At 44.6% G+C, this 20,997-nt stretch overlaps 1 protein-coding gene and 1 non-coding gene across 2 annotated transcripts in view; one reads left to right on the top strand and one right to left on the bottom strand.

Annotated features, from left to right (window-relative positions):
* The window catches only part of SLC15A5 (solute carrier family 15 member 5), a 51,200-nt gene that overhangs the window by 24,610 nt on the left and 5,593 nt on the right, over positions 1–20,997 (bottom strand). The window contains exons 3-6 of the mRNA XM_053406320.1: positions 20,668–20,890; positions 7,662–7,831; positions 2,568–2,788; positions 1,251–1,437 (exon numbers count right to left, since the gene is read on the bottom strand). Coding sequence (XP_053262295.1) covers positions 1,251–1,437; positions 2,568–2,788; positions 7,662–7,831; positions 20,668–20,890 — 801 coding nt within the window. The remainder of the gene's footprint in view (positions 1–1,250; positions 1,438–2,567; positions 2,789–7,661; positions 7,832–20,667; positions 20,891–20,997) is intronic.
* TRNAP-UGG (transfer RNA proline (anticodon UGG)) lies at positions 17,965–18,035 on the top strand. Its single transcript has one exon. It is a non-coding gene; the product is annotated as a tRNA-Pro (tRNA).

Here is a 20,997-nt window from a genome sequence, read left to right on the forward strand (position 1 = left end):
CAAAATAGAATTGCAGCGAAAAACAATTGGACATGAGAAAAAGGATTTAAAGGAAGTGCCATAAGTAATTAAAATTAGGGGTTGCTGGAAAGATTTAAAACAGGGATGCAGAAAAAGGAGGTATGGGGAAGTCGTTGAAAGAAGGCTTAAGGAAAAGAAGGTTAAGAAATTATACGTGTCTATATGTTTGTTTGTTTTTGTATTGTTTTGTATTGTCTTTTAATATGTGTTGGAAAATTAATAAAAATTTATTTAAAAAAATAAATAAAAATGAAGGGTAGTCCGGTAAAGGACTCTGGAGGGCGTGGCCACCCCAAGTGGTGACCCCTAGTTGATGTGCATCAGCAGGGCTCCCCCTGCTGGTGTTAACCCTTCCCGGCCTTCAGGCTGATGGACTGAAGCCGGATAGTCGTTAGGACCAATGCCTAAGGCCAATACCACTCATCACCTGTAACCAATAAAGTTGTGGCCAATTTTAGCCCATTAACCTTAATTATGTTGTCTTGTGTCTTTATTTCTGCTGGTGGGAGGCGGGAACTTGCCATGCAATGCAGGATTCGCAGCCAAAGAATCCCAGACAGATGGCGACCCAACCTCTGTTTACAAACCTTCCATGAAGGAGAGTCCATCATCTTCAAAGGGAGCCCATTTCACTATTGGGCAGCTCTTGTCAGAAATGACGGGGAGGTATGGAGTGGCAATCACATCCTCCCCCATTTCGTCTACACTACGCTTGAACCGCTTAGATGCGGAAAACCCATATTTAGTTTTATTTATTTACAGTACTGATATTGGCGACCCAGCAACAAAATTCTCCATGTAGCTCGCAGAAAATGTCAGATCTCTGCTCAGCTGTGAGTTTGCTGGATGGTATGGGGCATACCATTATCTCTCAGCCTAGCCTACCTTGCAAGGATTGTTGTGAAGGTACAAGGTGTTTAAGATCTCTTTGGGAGGAAAGGAAAACTGCAAAATGCAATGAACAAAATAATTGTATTCCCAGCGTAAAACCACACATTGCTCAGGTACTGAAGATGTGCTTCATAATGAAGGCACCACCTTACAGATATACTGTCAAGGAAAGGTAAGAATCAATGAAGCCACGATCAATTATACCCAAGCGTTTTAGTTAACAGATCCTCCGCATCACCTCAAAACAATTCATTAAATTTACAAATACTGTTTGGCTGCCAAGAAACACAAAAACCAATAGCTCTTGCACATGAAAATTAGCGTATATTAGTACTCACCAATACAGACTGCAGAGAATCGTCCACTTGTTTCAGGACTAAAGAGACAAGTGTTGAGACACTCCAGCACAGGAGCCAGAATTAAGAATGGCAGGATGCTTATCACATTCATGGCTGCTACTGGCAAGAGAAACCCATTCAGATTCAAATTTGAATTCATTGCCTGCAGATAATATCCTGACGGTATCTACGTCAAAAGGGGGAAAGACCATAACATTTGCTTGTTGGCACAATCGGCTTCTGTTTATAGGGGGAACAGTTCTCCCTGTTTTGTCCATGCCCATTTTAAAGGTGAATGCTTTATTCTAGGTTGATATAGGAGAAATGAGAAGGCTATGGTTGAAGCAGGCACAATTTATTTACTTTTTTGTAAGGACTGCCAAAGCAAGGGGCTGTCTCCTCCTTCCACGAAAGTGAATTCTATAAATTCAGATTATGCATTGTGTGAAGAACAACCTATTCTCAGTTCTGAAGTCATTGCCAGGCTGCCTCAGTGTAGGACCCCAAATTCTAGAATTAGGGATGGAGTATCCTTTCTCTATCGCCAGCCATAATCCTACAAACCAAAAATCATCTCAGTATTTGCTTTTGGTTTTCTGTACTAAAAGTTGCAAGCGTTTTTGCCTTTCCTCACCAGAAAGATGTGCTCCAACCTCTTGATTATTTCATTCCCTCTTTTTTCCTATAACCATATTGCCCTGCAGAGGGCACTTAAAAATTCAGTACCAAGATACTTCCATGTACTTCAGAATCTGCTGCCGCATCTCCAAAGAGCCTGCAAGGGCAGTTCCCAGTAGAATCACAGCCATTGCACGCTTTCAGAATTACAAGGCTGTGAGTGGTCACCTTTCAAATTTACGAGATCATGAGTGAAACAGTAGTTTTAGATTGAATCAGACACAGCGTTGAAGTATGACAGGATCTTGTGGTACAATGACCTATAGTAGCTGTTATGTCCTTCAACTGCCCCAGAAAAACAGGGAAATCTAGTTTTTCCCCATAAGAGCATGGCGGCCATTTGGGGTATCACAATACCATGTCATGATCTCACCCCCCAAAAAATGCTTTTTCCAGGCCGCAATCTCATGTGGCACCTCAAAACACATGTTTTTTGGGTGCCATGCCTGAAAAAAATGTTTTTCCGGGATTGCGATCTCATGTGGGTCATGTGACTCACACAGAAGTGAGGCCCTGGAAGATGGCTTTCCCATTTTTCGTTGCAGCATCTTGGAGGGTATGCATTATATTATAAATCTGCCTGCTCTGGGATTGCATTTCAAAAAATGGATTTAGAACTATGAGGAGTCACACCCTTACCTGTACAACACATATCCTATAGAGGATTTGGAAGGCAATGAAAGGGAAGAGACGGACAAGCAATTTTGTGCTTTCCACTTGAGTTTCGCTGTACTGGCCACCGTAGTTCTCCTTGGCATGGTCTAGCCAGTTTGTGACATCCCCACTGAAGTAGCGGCATTTTACACAGCATACTCTCAGTGCATTAGCAACGATGCCACAGACGGTCAACAGGCCATTACCTATGGAAAAGTGGGAGAAGGCAATGAACCACAACAGAGTCATTGAATCATCAAACTGTAGAGTTGGAAGCCCAACCCCCTGGGAAAATTATCACCACATTTTCTGAGATTGCAACTCTGGGAAGGAGCTGAGGTCTCCTGACAACACCAAGGACCCTTGAAAAGAGCTGTACAAATAGTGGTGCTGTGGTTTAATCCACTGAGTCTCTTGGGCTTGCTGATTGGAAGGTTGGTGGTTTGAATCTGTGTGACGGGTTGAGCTCCCATTGCTCTGTCCCAGCTTCTGCCAACCTAGCAGTTTGAAAGCACGCCAGTGTGAGTAGATAAATAGGTACCACTGTGGCGGGAAGGTAAACGGCATTTCCGTGCGCTCTGGTTTCCGTCATGGTGTCCCGTTGCACCAGAAGTGGTTTAGCCATGCTGGCCACATGACCCAAAAAGCTGTCTGTGGACAAACACCAGCTCCCTTGGCCTGAAAGCAAGATGAGCACTGCAACCCCATAGTTGCCTTTGACTGAACTTAACCGTCCAGGGGTCCTTTACCTTTACCTTTATAGCTCCATATATAAATTGGAGTTGGCTCTGGAGTAGCAAGTATATATGTGTAATACATACCTACCCAAATATACACACAGTTGTTGGACTTTGGTGGCTACATTACAGGATCAGATTAAAATGTTTTGCAAGAGATAGTCCTCTCTTCTCGCTCTTTCTCCTGAAAATTCTTGGCTACAGTATTCTATTCCTCTGACCTTGAACTAATCTATATTACTTAATTACGGTTCTTTAAAAGTCTACATGGCTCTCTAGATGATTCCCCTCCCCTTCTCCCAATCTTTGGTCAACTGCCAATTGTCAAAATTACAGCTAGGTGAAGAAATGCAAATGAAATCCCTGCTTGACATATGCATGGCCCACATTTGGAAAGGGAGAGAAAAGCTACCTTAAAATAAAATGCAATCATTTCTTTAAGGTCACCTATGGACTTGAATTATTGACTTGGGGGAAGAATTCCAGACGACTCATCTGATTGGAAGAAGCCAAAATAAGGTTATAAACTCAGCTATTAAGAAGAGGGGGGAAAGGAGCTAACCATGCAGCACTCAAGCTGCCTCCTAAAAGGGAAACAGTGAAGCAGGAGAATGCCAGCAACATAAAAAAGTGCAAACCAAACTGCAGCAAAAATGAAGACTTGTGCAATTCTAGAGGAAGTAGTGCTGAATGCAAACCTAGGAAACTTAAATCCCAGTGCCGCTACAACTCCGCAGGCTGATCTTAAACAACTCATTTTTAAAGATGAACTACACTATGACCATTTGTGGATCGAGGGCCCGACCCCCGCTATGTGAAATAAACACACAAGGACACGTGATATAAGGTTAATGGGCAAGAAAAGGCCACAACTTTATTGATTACAGCAGTGAAAAGGTATTGGCTTAGGCATTGGATGACTATAGGAGGTGGGTTTATTCAACAGTAGGTGGAGCCTGTTGATGCTAATCCAACTATAGGCTCACCCCTGATGTCACCGAGGGTCGTGCCATGGCCTCCCGCCAAGCAGGCATCGGACGGAATACACGACCGCCAGATTCCTTTAACGGAATAACCCACGGTAGATAGCACAGGCGATGGCCACACCTAGCCCTTGACACACATGAATCCAATGCCTAACCGCCACCCGAGCCGCAAAGGTGACTCGCTGCGGGACGATGACGACTGAGGAGGAGGCGGAGCTGGAGCCGCAGCATTAAGCTGCTAAACACGCCCCCCGGAGACACCTGGTTGGCTGCCTCCGGTGGGTGTGGGCGCCAGCCAGGTGAGGAGGGGCGGGGGCTAAGGCCCCCGGCCAGGGGCGGAGCTCGGGCTCCCGCCCACAACCACTCCCCTCTCTTCCAGGGAGGAGAGTCTTTGCGGATCGAGGCCCCATGACCACCCTGTTCCCTAAGGTAAAAATAACTAGACAACACATGGCATATTGGTTTGGGATCAAATAAGGCCACAACTTTATTGGCTACAGATGTGAGGTTTGGCCATAGGCATTGTGGTAAACAACTGCACATGTCACTCTCACCCATCCAATGGGAGTGTTTCTGAAGACAGCCATACTTGCCTATGAAAGTTGCACCGAAATTTGTTCCCCTCTTTCATAATTTTTCCAATGCAATTTCTGTTCTCATAAGTTTATGAAGAATGGTTGAAATAAAATGTGCAAGGTTTATTTTCATTTTCATTTTTCTGGCACAGCGCTGTTTGTTTGCTACAATAAAACTCCAGTATCTCTTTCCTATATGCCCCATTCTGGTTGGTAGGAACACAGGCACCTTTGTTAGCAGCAGAATCGAAGCTGCTCATTTCATCTGCTATATATAAAAAAATACCAGATTGAAGGTAACCAAGGGGCAGTGGCGTAGCGTGGGTTGTCAGCACCCGGGGCAAGGCAAGTAATTTGCGCCCCCTAACCCGTAGATTTTAGCACTCGAGTGCGAGCGCGCCCCCCCAGATGTTGCGGCCGGTGCGGCCGACCCCCCCCCCTGCACCCCCACGCTACGCCACTGGGGCTGGGGGCGAGCGAAGGAGCCAAGGACCCCCCCAAAGGCTCAGCAGGAATTTATTAAATTTATTATTTGCGGAGCCCCCGTGGGCCGAGGCAGCCGAAGCCCCCTCCCCTCGGGCGCCTCCCCGCCCCCTCCTCTCCTTGGGCTGTAGGTGGAGCCCGCGCTCTGAGGCGCTCCAGATCCGGGCTTGGCGAGTGCCTCTCCTCCTCCCGGCCGGGTCCGGGGGCTTCCAGCCGCGCTCCGTCCTCGCCCCCCCCCCGCGGCTGAGACTTGCGCTGAGAGCTGGAGCCAGCGGTGCCCCCTTCCGCCGGGAGACCCTCGCCCGCCTGCCGGCTTCCTCTCGGAGGGTTTTGGGGAGGGCAGGGCGCGTCGAGGCCCCTCAGAGCTCTCCTCCCTTCCAGTCGGCAGAAGCAGCCGCTGCCTGTGGCTGGGCCGAGGGGATGGCGGCGGCGGCGGGGTGCGGAGGCTGCCCGTGCCCGGCCAGGCGTCGGTGGCGGCGTCGGCGCTGCTGCAGCGGCTGCTCCTCCTGCGAGCAGTGAGTGGAGCGCAGCCGCAGTGGCGGCTGGGGGCGCGCGCGCGCTAGGGCGCAAGGCTGGCGGTGGCGGCAGGGAGCCTGGCGGAGGAAGGAACTTGTCCCTTCCCTCTGGACTCGCGCCCCCCCAGATGTTGCGCCTGGTGCGGCCGGCACCCCTGGCACCCCCCACGCTATGCCACTGCCAAGGGGGTGGGGTGGAAAGAAACGAGTGGTGTTTTCTCAAGAAAGTCTTGTCCTGTTCTTAGTGGCCAAGATATACTCTATTTGCTGTCTTGAAAAATTAACAGAAATTAACAAGATTTATTTTTAAGCAAATATGGGTAAGAACACCAAGACATTAGCATACTTGCCGGCAGTCAAAACAACACAATACACAGACTTAAGGGCCTGTTCTGCCATAGAAGTTCTTACTGCCTTCTCTGTCATCCCAGAATGCAAACAGCAAAGACAGCCAAAAGGTAAAGGCAGATATAATGATATTAAATGGATTGGAAGCAGGCTGGTAATAAACCCGGTCAGTCCAGCACCACTTCCACTTAAGGCCGGCCCTACAATGAGGCAGACTGAGGCTGCCTCAGGTGGCAGATGCTGAGGTGTGGGGAAGGGACAGAAATACCCCTACCCTACTGCCCAGAAGTACAGTGGAAGATACTCTCCTTTCACCAGTATCAGAGTAAGGTTCAACTACAATTCAACTTGGCTTCTGTACATGCCTTATGGAAGGGTGCTATCTTGTCCTTCGCCTCGGGCAGCAAAACGTCTTGAGCTAGCCCTGCTTCCACTGATGACACCACTAGAGTGGCTGGTTGGAAGCCCAGCATGCATTGTCACACTTTGACTAGGTGGCCTGCGGCCCTACTTAGTCAATTGTCCATGTCCTCCTTCCACTGTTAGGTTTCTTTATCTCTGAACTGGACTTGGGCCAGACTGTGTTATGAAATTCTACTCAATATTGAGCCAGAGCAGAACTCCAGTGTATAGTTAACAGAGTAAAAACTTAAACACATTGCAAGATTCCCCCAAAATAGACCAAAGGCAGTTAATATTTCATCCAGCAGAGCCTTACTGCTACTGAAGGCAAATGAGCATAATGGTCACAAATCCAATACATTCAGGATTCGCACTGTCCATCAGAAATCCAGTTGCAGCAGACTTAACTTAAACTTACAATAACTTACAATAAGTCTAAACATTAACACTAAGCATACTTTATACAGAACACCACACCAGAAGGAAAAGAGGTAGAAAGAGAAAGTGAAACAGAGGTTCCTTCTGGTCTTACTTTTATAGTCAGCAAGACTTTGACAGAAGAGATAACATAATCAGTTTAAGCCAGCTGTACTCAGCTTCTCTGAAGGAATAACCCAAACATCATGAACCTTCTACTTGTTTCTTTCACACAGAGAAGCTTCCAGAACCCTCTTGAATTGATTAGAATAGGAAAGATCTCTAAACACCAGATCAATACTTTCAGCACCAAGTAAATGTAAACTGACAGACTGCCCTTCAAACTCTGGACTGTAATGTAGATACATGACTATCTTAAGCTAATGGAGATACTCAGGGCCTCCAGGACTTTCCCAGGTGGCCTTGATGTGCCAGACTGCAATACGTACCCTGGCAATAATATATCACACTGGAATATATGCTTTTGGACACCCCTGAGTACAAATTAAATAGATTTAAACCTGCAATTTTTAGAACTTCGAAGATTTTCTTTCTCTCCCGCGCCCCAAATTTAACCACTACCACCAAGGATTCTTCACGCAATTTACTGGGTTACCTTTTGGGGGCTGGTAAATCATTTCACTGCGCGCCATATGGATGGTGATCAGCGCCATCAGGACAGACACAAAGGGGATAAGGAAGCCAAGGTTTTTGGCCACCGACTGCTGGATGTATGAAATGATGACCAAGACAATGGCAGAACTTAAATTTTCCAGCCAATAAAACCTACAGAAGAAAAGGAAAGAAAAGACATGTCCATAAGAGTCATTTTTGGAGGGATAGGAAGAAGAACCACTATTCATTAGAAGATATCAGTTTGTTTTAAAATTACATTCTTTCTGGACTATAGTTTGGGGGGAAATCAGGTCCATTGTTGGTAATGTCCTGTGCTTTCTTTTCCATATTTAAAGGCAACAACTCCCAAGCTACACCAAAATACTCCCATTAATCAACAAAGACCATCGTAGAAGCTCAGATGGAATTTTGTTATTTCAGGATCTTATAAGTGTACTCCATTTTTGTGTGTGCATGGACATTAAGTCGTGCCTCTGTGTTCCCTTCCCTGGTTGGCTGTTTTCATGTATCCTCTCTGTTTATAACCAGGAAACTGAATGGTTTGGCCAAAGAGTCACAGAAGTGTTGAAGAAAACAATTCCATGTGCATTGAAGTCAAATATATATTGGCATCACCAAATCACACAATAACCCCCCCCCCAAACTAATAGCACAATCTACTGCAGTTTCTAATCCACTGCCGCATCCAATTTTTTTTGACAGTAATGATTTGATAACACTAACTGCAACACCTGTTACCTATTAGATGATCCTACTAATTTAGAATTCATCTCAACACTTTAAGAAGAGAGCCACCCATCCCCTACTCTCTGACATTCTTCATCCGCCTTCATTGTTCAAAATCATGCAGGCGATAGGGGATGCATATGCAATGAAAAAGGGAGAACCTACCAAAGAAATATATTTTTCAATATTTACAGATAGATAGATGATAGACAGATTGATTTATTTCTATGTATCTCGTGAATCTCTCAACAGAAAGTCCTACAATTTGTGGAGGTTGTTTTCCCATCCAAACAGTCAGACACCCAACCACCAGAGTTTGCTATTAGAGGAAAAATATGCTGATCTGCTGCAATGTTTAGTCAATCAACCAGTTAAAAAGGTGCCTCAGTTTTAAAAAATCAGGCACTGGTGCTTTTTTAAAAAAGTGTTTAAATACAAGAATTGCAAGTGACAGTTGCCATCTGAAGAAGAGGCATTCCCTTTCCCCGCACACAGAAGAGGATGCCTCTTAACATCTCTGACACAGATGTCAAGCTACAAAGAAAGTCAGCTTCCCTTCCTCCAGAACTATCTTTTTGTTCCTATGGAAGTTCATTTTGCTTTCGTCCAATAATCAGTCAATTAAAATTCATACAATTAATCAACTAAGATTTCTTTAATCATACTGACAGCCATAATTCTGAAGCTTTCCCCCCCCCCCCCACTCAGTAATTTGAGATCAAGAGTTATTTAAGGACTCCAAAAGGTCAGGGCAGAACCTTTACAAGTTGGAAGCCCAGAGAGACCATAAGAATCCCCAGGTTGGCTTTAACTTTGAGCAAAATCATCTTTCATCTTGTTAGAGCAAAGAATGACAGTGGATGAGTCAGAGCAGAGCAGAACATCCGCACAGAGAGCCTGGCGGAATACAGACAGCAGGCAGCCAAAGGGGGAGAAAACAATGACAGACCCAATTTGAGTAAATTTAACACTACCGAGAACCCTTTGGCGGCTGTCAGGGTGGTATCAAAATGTCGGGAGCACCAGGAAACGGAGTTTCCCCAAGGTCACCACTGAAAGCTCTGAAAATGTCAACGCTGTTTATTTACTTAGGACCATTTTGGCTCCCATTAAACACACGTACGCAGAGCCACACATTTGTATTAGAAATCAGCCATGTGAGCTTATCTCGCTTGGCTTGAAGATGGCTCAAGTTTGCCACCAGGAACAAGGATGAGTAACATTTCTGACTTCGCTCACAGAAATGAAGAGAATCTTGCATACTCAATTTAGAGCCATTGTGGTGCCATGGTTAGAGCGTTGTACTAGGACGTGGTGGGGGGTCAGGTTCAAATCCCCACTTGGCTGTGAAGCACACTGGGTGACCTTGGGACAGTTACACCCTCTCAGCCTAATCTACCTCACAGGGTTGTTGTGAGGGTTAAATGAGATGGGTGGGAGTCATACATGGCCCTTTGAGACCCTTGGAGAAAAAGGAGGGGATATGAACCCAATAAATAAATACATTGTCATCAGGGGGTAATTCAAGACAGAATAAGACCATGGCCACTGGTCCCATCACCTCCTGGCAAATAGAAGGGGAAGAAATGGAGGCAGTGAGAGATTTTACTTTCTTGGGCTCCATGATCACTGCAGATGGTGACAGCAGCCACGAAATTAAAAGACATCTGCTTCTTGGGAGAAAAGCGAAGACAAACCTAGACAGCATCTTAAAAAGCAGAGACATCACCTTTCTGACAAAGGTCCATATAGTTAAAGCTATGGTTTTCCCAATAGTGATGTATGGAAGTGAGAGCTGGACCATAAAGAAGGCTGATCGCCGAAGAACTGATGCTTTTGAATTATGGTGCTGGAGGAGACTCTTGAGAGTCCCATGGACTGCAAGAAGATCAAACCTATCCATTCTGAAGGAAATCAGCCCTGAGTGCTCACTGGAAGGACAGATCCTGGAGCTGAGGCTCTAATACTTCATGAGTCACCTCATGAGAAGAGAAGACTCCCTGGAAAAAACCCTGATGTTGGGAAAGATGGAGGGCACAAGGAGAAGGGGATGGCAGAGGACAAGATGGTTGGACAGTGTTCTCGAAGCTACCAGCATGAGTTTGACCAAACTGCGGGAGGCAGTGGAAGACAGGAGTGCCTGGCGTGCTCTGGTCCATGGGGTCATGAAGAGTTGGACACGACTAAATGACTAAACAACAACAACAAGACATTACACCTACCCACACATAATGTCAAAAAAGAGGCACCCTCTTTTCTGCACATCTTCCCCTCTCCACAAATGTGAAATAATAGAAGGCATGTTCTGATCATGCCTCCCATTTGCCTGGATGTGGGTGGGTGGTAGTCAACTGCAATTTATGCAGAAAAGACCGACTGAAATTAATGAACACGACTCAGGGTGCGTCCCCCCTCAGAGTGCAGAGAAGTTGTTTTTCCGGTGCATTTCACAGCTCTTCCCACACCTAGCTGTTCACACCAGCCTGCCTTCATTTGTTTCTGTGGTGTGGCGGCACACCACACCTTGACTAGAGATGAACTAGGAATGGCTGATGGACTCCAACTGTCAGGAAACTGGTTTGAGGAACAACGCAGCAAACAACAGTATTCTGCAACAAAGGGCAGGATACGTATGCATTTGGAAATGTGAGGGCACAGTAGACAGGGGTGTGAACACAGTCTAAGTCATGTCCATTCATTTCAATGGACTACTCTGAGAAAAAATGTAGTTTAACATCACCCTGCGAGTGTAGAAACGTATTAGTTTTGATTGGATGAAATGTAACCAACTGTGCAAAAACTGAGTCACATCCCTGTCCACTCTTGCCTCTGGCCCTCTCCATCACTGGAACACGGCCCCTATAAAGTTCTCTATGAGGGAATGTGGCCCTTGAGATGAAAAATCTCTTCACACACACCCAGTTCAAAGCAAACTATGCTGGTGGCCATCACCAGAACTTGGGACAATGAATTACATACGTTAAAATTATGGAAAAATGGAAAACCTTATGGGACTTGCGACTCTCGTTGTGGTATAAAATATATGGAGTTCAGCACCAGCTGAAAAAACAACTCATAAATTACATGTTGCCGTAGGATTGGAGGATCCTGAAAAATTCCATGCTGTTTGGTGAGATTTTATCGTAGATGGAACCAATACATAGGATTCCCTCTCCACTGCACAACGTGAAATTTGGTTTTCCTAATGGTCTAAAGTACTTTAGTTACCTGATTCAAATCTCTTCCATTTGCATTTGTACTTCTATGCTTCAATGAAAAAAACAAATGGTCCTTTCTTTCATCCATCCAATTTGTCGTGATGGGTGGTATTCAACATTAGTCCTTCTCAGAGCAAACCCACTGAAGCTGATGGGCATGACTAACTTAGATTCAGTAATTCCAAGGGGCCTACTCTAAGTAGGACTTACTTGAATGCCACCCTATGGGTGAGATTGGCCCAACCGGTTCTGTCAGCAGAAGCCCTGCAAGAGGGCGTTCCTCCCTCTCCTCCACTCATGTGCCTACTGCACCCCCCAAAATTGGGTAAAGGGGTCGGGGGAATCCCCAGGACAGCATGCAGGGGGGAATTGTTCTGTCTAGAATGACTGGAACAGAAAGAATGAATTCCACCCTATATCAATACAGTGGTACCTTGGCTTACAAATGCTTCGGGTTACAAACGCTTCAGGTTACAGACTCCGATAACCTGGAAGTAGTACCTCAGGTTAAGAACTTTACCTCAGGATGAGAACAGAAATCACATGGCGGTGGTGCGGAGGCTGTGGGAGGCCCCATTAGCTAAAGTGGTACCTCAGGTTAAGAACAGTTTCAGCTTAAGAACAGACCTCCTGAACAAATTAAGTTCTTAACCAGAGGTACCACTATATCAATACCGCATGTTACAGGTGAGAGAAGGCAGCACTGGGCAGAAGACTACTGCCTTCAGTTACAGCCCTGTGTTTTTCAGAATACAGTGGTACCTTGGGTTACATACTCTTCAGGTTACATGCGCTTCAGGTTACAGACTCCGCTTACCCAGAAATAGTACCTCGGGTTAAGAACTTTGCTTCAGGATGAGAACAGAAATTGTGCTCCGGCGGTGCAGCAGCAGCAGGAGGCCCCATTAGCTAAAGTGGTGCTTCAGGTTAAGAACAGTTTCAGGTTAAGAACGGATCTCCAGAACAAACTAAGTTCTTAACCCGAGGTACCACTGTATCTAGTTTCACCTTTACTGTTTTGTTTTTTAAATACTCTCTATTAATTTCCCCCATAGTTTAGAAAACAATAAAACATAATTGGGTGAATCACATTTTGATGGAAAGTAAATATAAATAATATGTTAACTAATGTATTATTTTCACAGAAGGAGTACAAACATAGGACACGAGCTAAAAAGAAGGGAAAACGGGGAGGCATTAAAAATAGTAATCAACAGAACTCTACAAAAATCATACTATTTTCACGCATTCCATATATCTGCTGAGACTGCTGTCAAGGAGTGTGGCAACTGCGTAGTTTCTTACTACTGAACAGGGAGATGAACAAGTTGTGCTGCATTGGACCAATTACTTATAATGCTGCTTAGGTCTTTCATTGCGTCTTTAAGATTGAGAGCAGAGACTGACTTGTTTTTATTGGCCATTCAAAAGCCAGAGCAGGAGACTTCTCAGTTGAAGGGTGGGTTAGAAACCTTTTCAACAATATATAAGCATGGCATTGCTAAGCAAGTCTTCCAACAGCTAAAAATTAACCTGAAGACAATGATATAGGATTCAAAGCCCAAGGTTTGCTCCGAGCGGTGGAATCCTTGATCCTGCAACAATGACTCAGCTCTTTTTTTTAAAAAAAGGGGGCGACACAGCCAGAAGCATGTTTTCTTTTTCAGAGAAAGAGAAGGGAGAACCCCCCCCTTTAAGACGATGCTTAGAACCTTCAGTTTCCATAAGCATTAATTTTGCAAAGCCACTTCCGCGATAAACAAGGAGGTGGGGTTGCGGGCGACATGCCCCTTCCCCACATTCATGGGGGCTGGCTCCAGCCCCTGCAATACCTAAGGGAATCCCTGCCCGTGTCATACCCCGGGCCAGCCAATCAGCTGGCTCCGGGGGTGGGGCCTCGGCTATTTAAACCTGCTGCAGCCGAGGCTCCTCCTCTTTTCTTCTGCTGCTGCAGCTGACCCGGTTTTCCCCGCCCATCCCACCCTGTTAAGATAGGTTCTCTGACGTTGCTATGAACTACGGTTGGTCGCCGTCAAGGGGCCTGATAGGAATTTTCCCAAATGGCAGATTGGCTCCAGCCATTTGGTTTTCGCCTACCTCATAGCAAACCGTCACAACTCTTTGGTATTGGCGGTTAGGCATTGGTAGGGGTACTGTCCTATTGTTATGCAGATGAAGGGGGGAAGGAGTGCCATCACCTTCCCCCAAGCAAGGGTAGTCCAGTAAAGGATTCCGGGGGGTGTGGCCTTGCCCTAAGCCTAAGGAGGTGTGGGCCCACGGCACGCCCCCACGTGGTGACGCCCAGGGGAGGTCCTAGTTGACGTGCCTCAGCAGGACTCCTCCCTCTGGTGATTAACCCTTCCGGCCTCTAGCCGGTTAGTAGTTAGGACCTAACCCAATACCGCTCAATTCCTGTAATCAATAAAGTTGTGGCCTAATTTGACCCATTAACCTGAATTCTTGTGTCCTGTGTCTTTATTTCCTCGGGGGGAGGCGGGAACTCGCCACGCAATGTGCTTGCCAATTCAAAAGATTGATTTTTATTATTATTTTACTATTACAGTTTTCGCTTTTCAGCCTGAGGTGTGTCATTTGAGACAGCCATTACACATGCTCAGACAACAACAACTTCATGAACAGGTGTTTGAAGGGGTTGTAGGTGTGGGGAAACCAAAAAGGTAATGCACATCAGGTGAAGACATCCCTGGCTCCTCTCGGCAAATGCAATGTGAAAGATGGCAGACAAATACAATCTCACTGCATTTTAAGCTTCTAAAGTGCAGATAGCTATGGGTGCATTCAGACGTGGAGAATATTGCATAGTTTTTTCCTGATTATACAGTGGTACCTCAGGTTACAGATGCTTCAGGTTACAGACGCTTCAGGTTACAGACTCCGCTAACCCATAAATAGTACCTCGGGTTAATAACTTTGCTTCAGGATGAGAACAGAAATTGCGCGGCGGTGGCGTGGAGGCAGCGGGAGGCCCCATTACCTCAGGTTAAGAACAGTGTCAGGTTAAGAATGGACCTCCAGAATGAATTAAGTTCTTAACCCGAGGTACCACTGTAAGGCTAGTGCTTCTGTCCTGTTTTCTAGCGTTGCTTTCACATTGCAGCATATTTTGTCATATGGAACTGTGGGGTTTTGACTGATATACAGGCAATGACCAATTGATGTGTGCCCAATTGACGCATGACCGCGCACCTGTGCATCGCACCAAAGCCAGAAGTGACTTTAAAAATGGCAAAAACAGCCCCAAAAGAGTCCAGAAAGGGCAAAAAAGCATGAAAACAGCACCTAGTAATTGCATGAGCCTTTGCAAGTGTAATCTCAGGATTCCTTGCACCGACCATTGAGGCCTGTGGAGAGTTGGAGTTTGAGCAAGGAGATTTGGAGGGAGCGATTATGATGGAGTTTGGTGTTTGGGAAGTGCTGCTGGTTCTTAAAAGGGGTTTCCAAGGTTTCCAGAGGTTTAGAGTGTTTTAGGCTTTTCCAGTGGTGTTTCAGATATAGTGGTACCTCAGGTAAAGTACTTAATTCATTCCGGAGGTCCATTCTTAACCTGAAACTGTTCTTAGCGTGAAGCACCACTTTAGCTGCGTCGCTGGAGCACGATTTCTGTTCTCATCCTGAAGCAAAGTGCTTAACCCGAGGTACTATTTCTGGGTTAGCAGAGTCTGTAACCTGAAGCGTATATAACCCGGGGTACCACTGTATATGCAATTTCACATAAACGCATGGTGCCTGGAAACGTAACCCCTGCGTAAATGGGGAGTCTCCTATACCACCATGTTGTGCTCCATTTCAATCGCATCAGTGGGCACAGTGTGGCACAACAGCAAATATCATTGGGTAATGCCACTACTACCCCATGAAAACAGAAGGAAAGAACTGCATGCCCATCTACCACCCGAAATATCATCACTTTACCCCTGCAGTTTTCTGGGTTAAGAGAGCAGCCAATGGATTTTTCTGGAATCAGGTAACACAGAAATGAGCTCTAAACGCGCATTTACACCCCCATAGTCTTCAAAAAGTGGCTTTTGGCTCAGATACAATGCAGAAATTAACAGTTAGAGAGGCATTGGGAAAATGGAACAAACTGCGGTGAGGATGCTCATCGCCTCCTTTCTCCTTGACTTGGTGATCGTAAAGGCAGACAACACTCTGGATGCAGAATTGATGGTCAATGTAAAGGCCTGCAATGCCAGTGAATTATCTTCTCAAAGCATATAGCTAAATTAGACACATCCTTATGACCGGCTATCAAGTAAAAAGAAGGCCTGAGCTATAATTACGTGCACTTACAATGAAGAGGCCAAAGACTAAACTTCATTATGCTAGATTTAAGATCGGAGCCATGTGTCCTTTCTTCAAACCACACAGTGCCGGAGAAATTAGCTTTTTATTACCTGCCTTCCTTTGCCCAGCAAAAGCCCCAAGCACCGCCCCACTCGGTTTACCCCAAGGGTACATTTTATATGCATTAATCTTTCCCTTTGTAATCAACACCAGAAAGTGTCACTTTGATTAAACAAAAAAGAAAAAAGGAGAGAGAAAAAGGCTCCTCTGAATTACTAGGACTGCAGTACAATAAATTCTCTTGAGCTATCGCTCAGATTGGTCTTCAGATTTAATTCTCTAGAGTCTTATTTAATCAAAATGATGTTGCTAATTAAGGATTAAAACCTGGAATTTTATTTATTTATTTCAAAAGGGAATTTTTTTTTTTTTGCTTCCTTATTCTCTCCTTCGGGTAGGTCAAGGAGAAGGAATTTGCTCAGAGGAACCAAACCATCTTGCTACCTTCTGCAAAGCTGCAATATTTAAGAATGTTTTGATTTAATCCAATGATGGAGATATCAATATAATTGGGGAGGAAGGGGTGGTTATGGAAGCACTGAAAATATATTTAGAAAACTGTCCCACAATGGAAGAAAGCCAATATATTTCTACTGATAATTGAATTATCAATATTAAAAAGTTCAGTGGTATTAGTGAATAGAGATAAGCAATTTTCATTACCCTATAGATATCAATTGACTTGCCAATGCCAGGACACCTGTGTGGCCAACAACTGTTTTGTGAATGGCCATAGTTCAATCATGCAATTGTCACTATATGTACTTTTCTGAATTTTATTTCGCTCTGACTCCACTGCTTACAATTCCCTCCTCCCAGCTGTGTGTGTATGTGTTGATGAACTCAGCTGTGAAACTGCTGTGAAACTTATGTCAGGATAAATTTGTTACAAGAAAACAGAAGAGGGGGTCCCCAAATGAAAATAACAGAAAGCCCAAGTCTCGGGGACCCAGTTACAAAAATAATATGCTTTGTAATTGGGTTCCTGTGACTTGGTCTCTTTGTTATAATAAATTTGTGAGCCTTTGTGGTGCCACAAGGCTCTCTGCTGTTGTTTTTAAAAAATGGTATGCAGACGGTAACGCCTTTGGGAAAGTATTTTAATCAGAGGTAACTAAAATGTATGTGTTTCATATCAATGCAGATGAGAGCCATGCAGAGGAATAGGCATTTATTATGACCTCTGCAGGAAATCTATATGGAGCTATTCAAAGTTTGTAAGTCATTGCAGCTAGGCTCCCTGTACTATTTATTAACCCAGAAAGAGGTTGGCTAGTGTTCGACAATGTGATCATTCATATCTATGAAATTATTTCTTACATTTATGTCCCAGCTTTTCTCTAAGGAGCTGAAGATGATGTATGTGGTTTTCCACCTCCCATCTCACTTTACCCTCACAACAGCCCTGTGAGGTAGGTTAGATGGGAAGCTATGACCGAGCTTAATGGATGAGAGGAAGATTTGAAACTACTCTTAGTCCAGCTCTTAGTAAAAAGAAAGGTGAAGGTAAAGGACTCCCAGATGGTTAAGTCCAGTCAAAGGCGACTATGGGGTTGCAGCGCTCATCTCGCTTTCAGGCTGAAAGAGCCGGCGTTTGTCCACAGACAGCTTTCTGGGTCATGTGGCCAGCATGACTAAACCGCTACTGGTGCAACAGGACACCGTGACAGAAACCAGAGCGCACGGAAACGCCGTTTACCTTCCCGCCAGAGCACTACCTATTTATCTACTTGCACTGGCGTGCTTTCGAACTGCTAGGTTGGCAGGAGCTGGGACAGAGCAACAGGAGCTCACCCTATTGCGGGGATTTGAACCGCCAACCTTCTGATTGGCAAGCCCAAGAGGCTCATTGGTTTAGACCACAGTGCCACCCGCATCCCTATCCTTGCTTAACACAACAATGGTAGCCTTGCCTCATGCACGCCTTCCCAGAGCTGCACCAGAACAAAGGTGGTTCTTCCTTCCATTGGGGAAGGTCTATAGCTCAGTGGAAGAGCATCTGCCTTGGAAGCAGAAGGTCCCAAGTTCAATCCCTGGCATCTCCAGGTAGGGTTAGGAGACCACAGTGCCACCCCTGTCCTCACTCTAACTACTACAAACATGCCAGCTCTTCCACATCTTTCTATGCCAACACATCTCTGTTATGATCCCTTTTCAGTAACATCTGCTTGTTTAAATGATAATTAATTTGGCCTGCAAGAACTGTGGAATTATTAGCTGTTATGTTACCATGTTCTCTGATTTTGCTCTGGTAGAAGGCAGCTATGAGAAAGCAGAGCGAGTTGCTTATGGGGAAACTGTCCTCAATAAACACACAAGATGTAACCGGCTGTGTTCTTAGACAAATAAGGTATACTATTCATTGTATCAAATTGTAAATTTCAACAGAAGAAACTCATAAAGTTCAACAAACAAACAAAGCAGAAGACCCAGTGGATCAGATCATTCTTTAGTCAATTCATGCATAAAGTCCATCCATGTAATGGTGTCTATTCCACCAGTCTGTTCATAAAGTCCAAACAATTCACATGAAAGGTTGTTACAGTTCCAGAAAATCCTTTCACAGAGTCTAGACAAGGATTTCTGGAATATTGGCCTTGTTTCACCATCCTGGGCTTCTTCAGTAGTTAAAGCACATATGTGAAATTATAAGACAGTGGATCTTATGGCATAGCAGTAGCTGTGGTAATTGCTTTACGTGACCATAGGTTTGTTTGTTGTTGTTTTGTGGGGAAGCAGTGGCATTTCAGATGTTTCTGGATTCCTCACACTACCCTGGGATCAAGACGAGACCTAGGAGAAGCTAGTAAGCCACTACGTATTCCCTGGATTTTCCAGAATGTTTGCTGAAAGGAATATACAGTAGTACCTCGGTTTAATAACAGTCCTGTTTAAGAATGATTCGGTTTACAAACTCCGGAAAAGCGGAAATAGTGTCCCAGTTTGAGAACTTTACCTCAGTCTAAAAACAGAATCCGAATGGTGTAAGCGCACCAGCAGCAGGAGGCCTCATTAGGGAAAGCGCGCCTCAGTTTAAGAACAGTTTCAGTTTAAGAACGGACCTCCGGGATGGATTAAGTTCGTAAACCAAGGTACCACTGTACTAGGAATGCAAGAATGCATCTGGTGCATGCTGGGTACTCAGTGGAACCAAGATGGCCATGTGCCTCTGGGAACTTACAAGAAGGATATGAAAAGGATGGTCATCCCCCGTCATTTGCCATTAGCATCTGGCAACTGGGAAGTATGGACCCTCCGAGCAGGGATGTTGCATTTAAGGGCCAACCTTGATGCAAAGCTAAACACACTAAAAAACCCCAGTGCTCAACAGCCAATCCAATATCCCTGTCAACAATTGTTCGGTGGAGATTTTAAAACTGGCGGCCTTCCAGTGGGGCAGTCTCACACAGGAGCACCTCAAGCACAATGGAAGGAATAAGGGTTTAAAACACATGGGCTGTAAACTTCAGTATGGTATGAAGTTTACGGCATGTATTGCCTTAAAGGAGAATATTATGAAAATGATTTACAGGTGGTACATGACCCCAGTCAAGCTTGCAAAAATTTATCACCTGCCTGACAACAAGTGTTGGAAATGCAAAGAAGCTGAGGGAACATTCTTTCACCTTTGGTGGACATGCCCAAGGGTTAAGGCTTACTGGGAAATGATATATAATGAACTCAAGAAGGTATTTAAAAGTACCTTTCCTAAGAAACCAGAGGCCTTTCTTTTGGGCATAGTTGGCCAATGGGTGCCAAAGAAAGAGAGAACATTTTTTATGTATGCAACAACAGCAGCAAGAATACTTCTTGCCAAGTACTGGAAGACACAAGATTTACCCACCGTGGAGGAATGGCAGACGCAAGTGATCGACTACATGGAGATGGCTGAAATGACTGGCAGAATCCGTGATCAGGGAGAAGATTTGATTGAACAGGATTGGAAAAAGTTTAAGGACTATTTACAGAAACATTGTAAAATCTTGGAGTGTTAATATGTTGTGGGAAGTGAAGGTGACAGGGTTTGTGTGACTTGGTTAAAGGTAATTTAAAAGAAGAATGTTAAAAAGGATAAGGGGTTATGAACAGAACATTATTATGTCATAGTATATAAGATGAGATATGGATTAAAATAAATGGAAAATCGGGACATAATAATTAGAAGAATGTAAAATTAAGTAGGGCTAAATAAGGATATGAATTTGCTGAATTGGATTAGAGTAAAGAGGAACACAAAAAAGGGGGATGCGAGGAGGTCAAGACAGAGGGGTATGGAATTTCATAATTTTAAGAATAAGGGTTTTTTCTCCATTTTTCTTTTTTCTTCTTTTTTTTTTTTGCTATATAATTTTGTTTTTCTGTTGTATTTGTTTTTCTTGTGAATTTTATGTATGGAAAGGATACATTTTGAAATGATGAATTCTTTGTTTTGTAAAATCTCAATAAAAATTTATTAAAAAAAACAACAACAAAAACAACACATGGGCTGTGTCCCTGCAGAAGTGGTTGGACTACAACTCCCATCATCCCTGGTCCCTGATCATGCTAACTGAGGCTGATGGGAGTTGGAGTCCAACAACAATGGAGTCAGGATATTTCATCAGCTACCAAGATCTTTCAAAGCAACACCCCTTCCCCACCACTATTCTCCCAATTGCAACAGCGGCAAGCACTGACCAGTTGAAAAACGACAGAAGCTCCTTTTCTCTATATGCATCAAGGTCGTAAACGCTCAAGGGGCACACGATGGCTCTTATTCCTCCTGAGCCAAGGCAGGTGGCCGACAGCCCCACGTAAAAGAGGACCTGCTGCTCTCTTCTAGCCAAGGTGTGGAGGACGTAGTGCTTATCTATGAAAAAATCTTCAAAGGGGAAGGCGACGACAGGTAGCAGGGCTGTACCTGCAACATGAAAGGCAGTGTGTGTGAGAAGGGCAGGATGAAAGGGTAACTAAGAAATGAAAGTATTCCTTATGACATTTTTTTTAAAAATAGGGGGACAGTTGTGT

The sequence above is a fragment of the Podarcis raffonei genome, chromosome 10 (genome assembly GCF_027172205.1).
Source record: "Podarcis raffonei isolate rPodRaf1 chromosome 10, rPodRaf1.pri, whole genome shotgun sequence".
Taxonomy (NCBI): domain Eukaryota; kingdom Metazoa; phylum Chordata; class Lepidosauria; order Squamata; family Lacertidae; genus Podarcis; species Podarcis raffonei.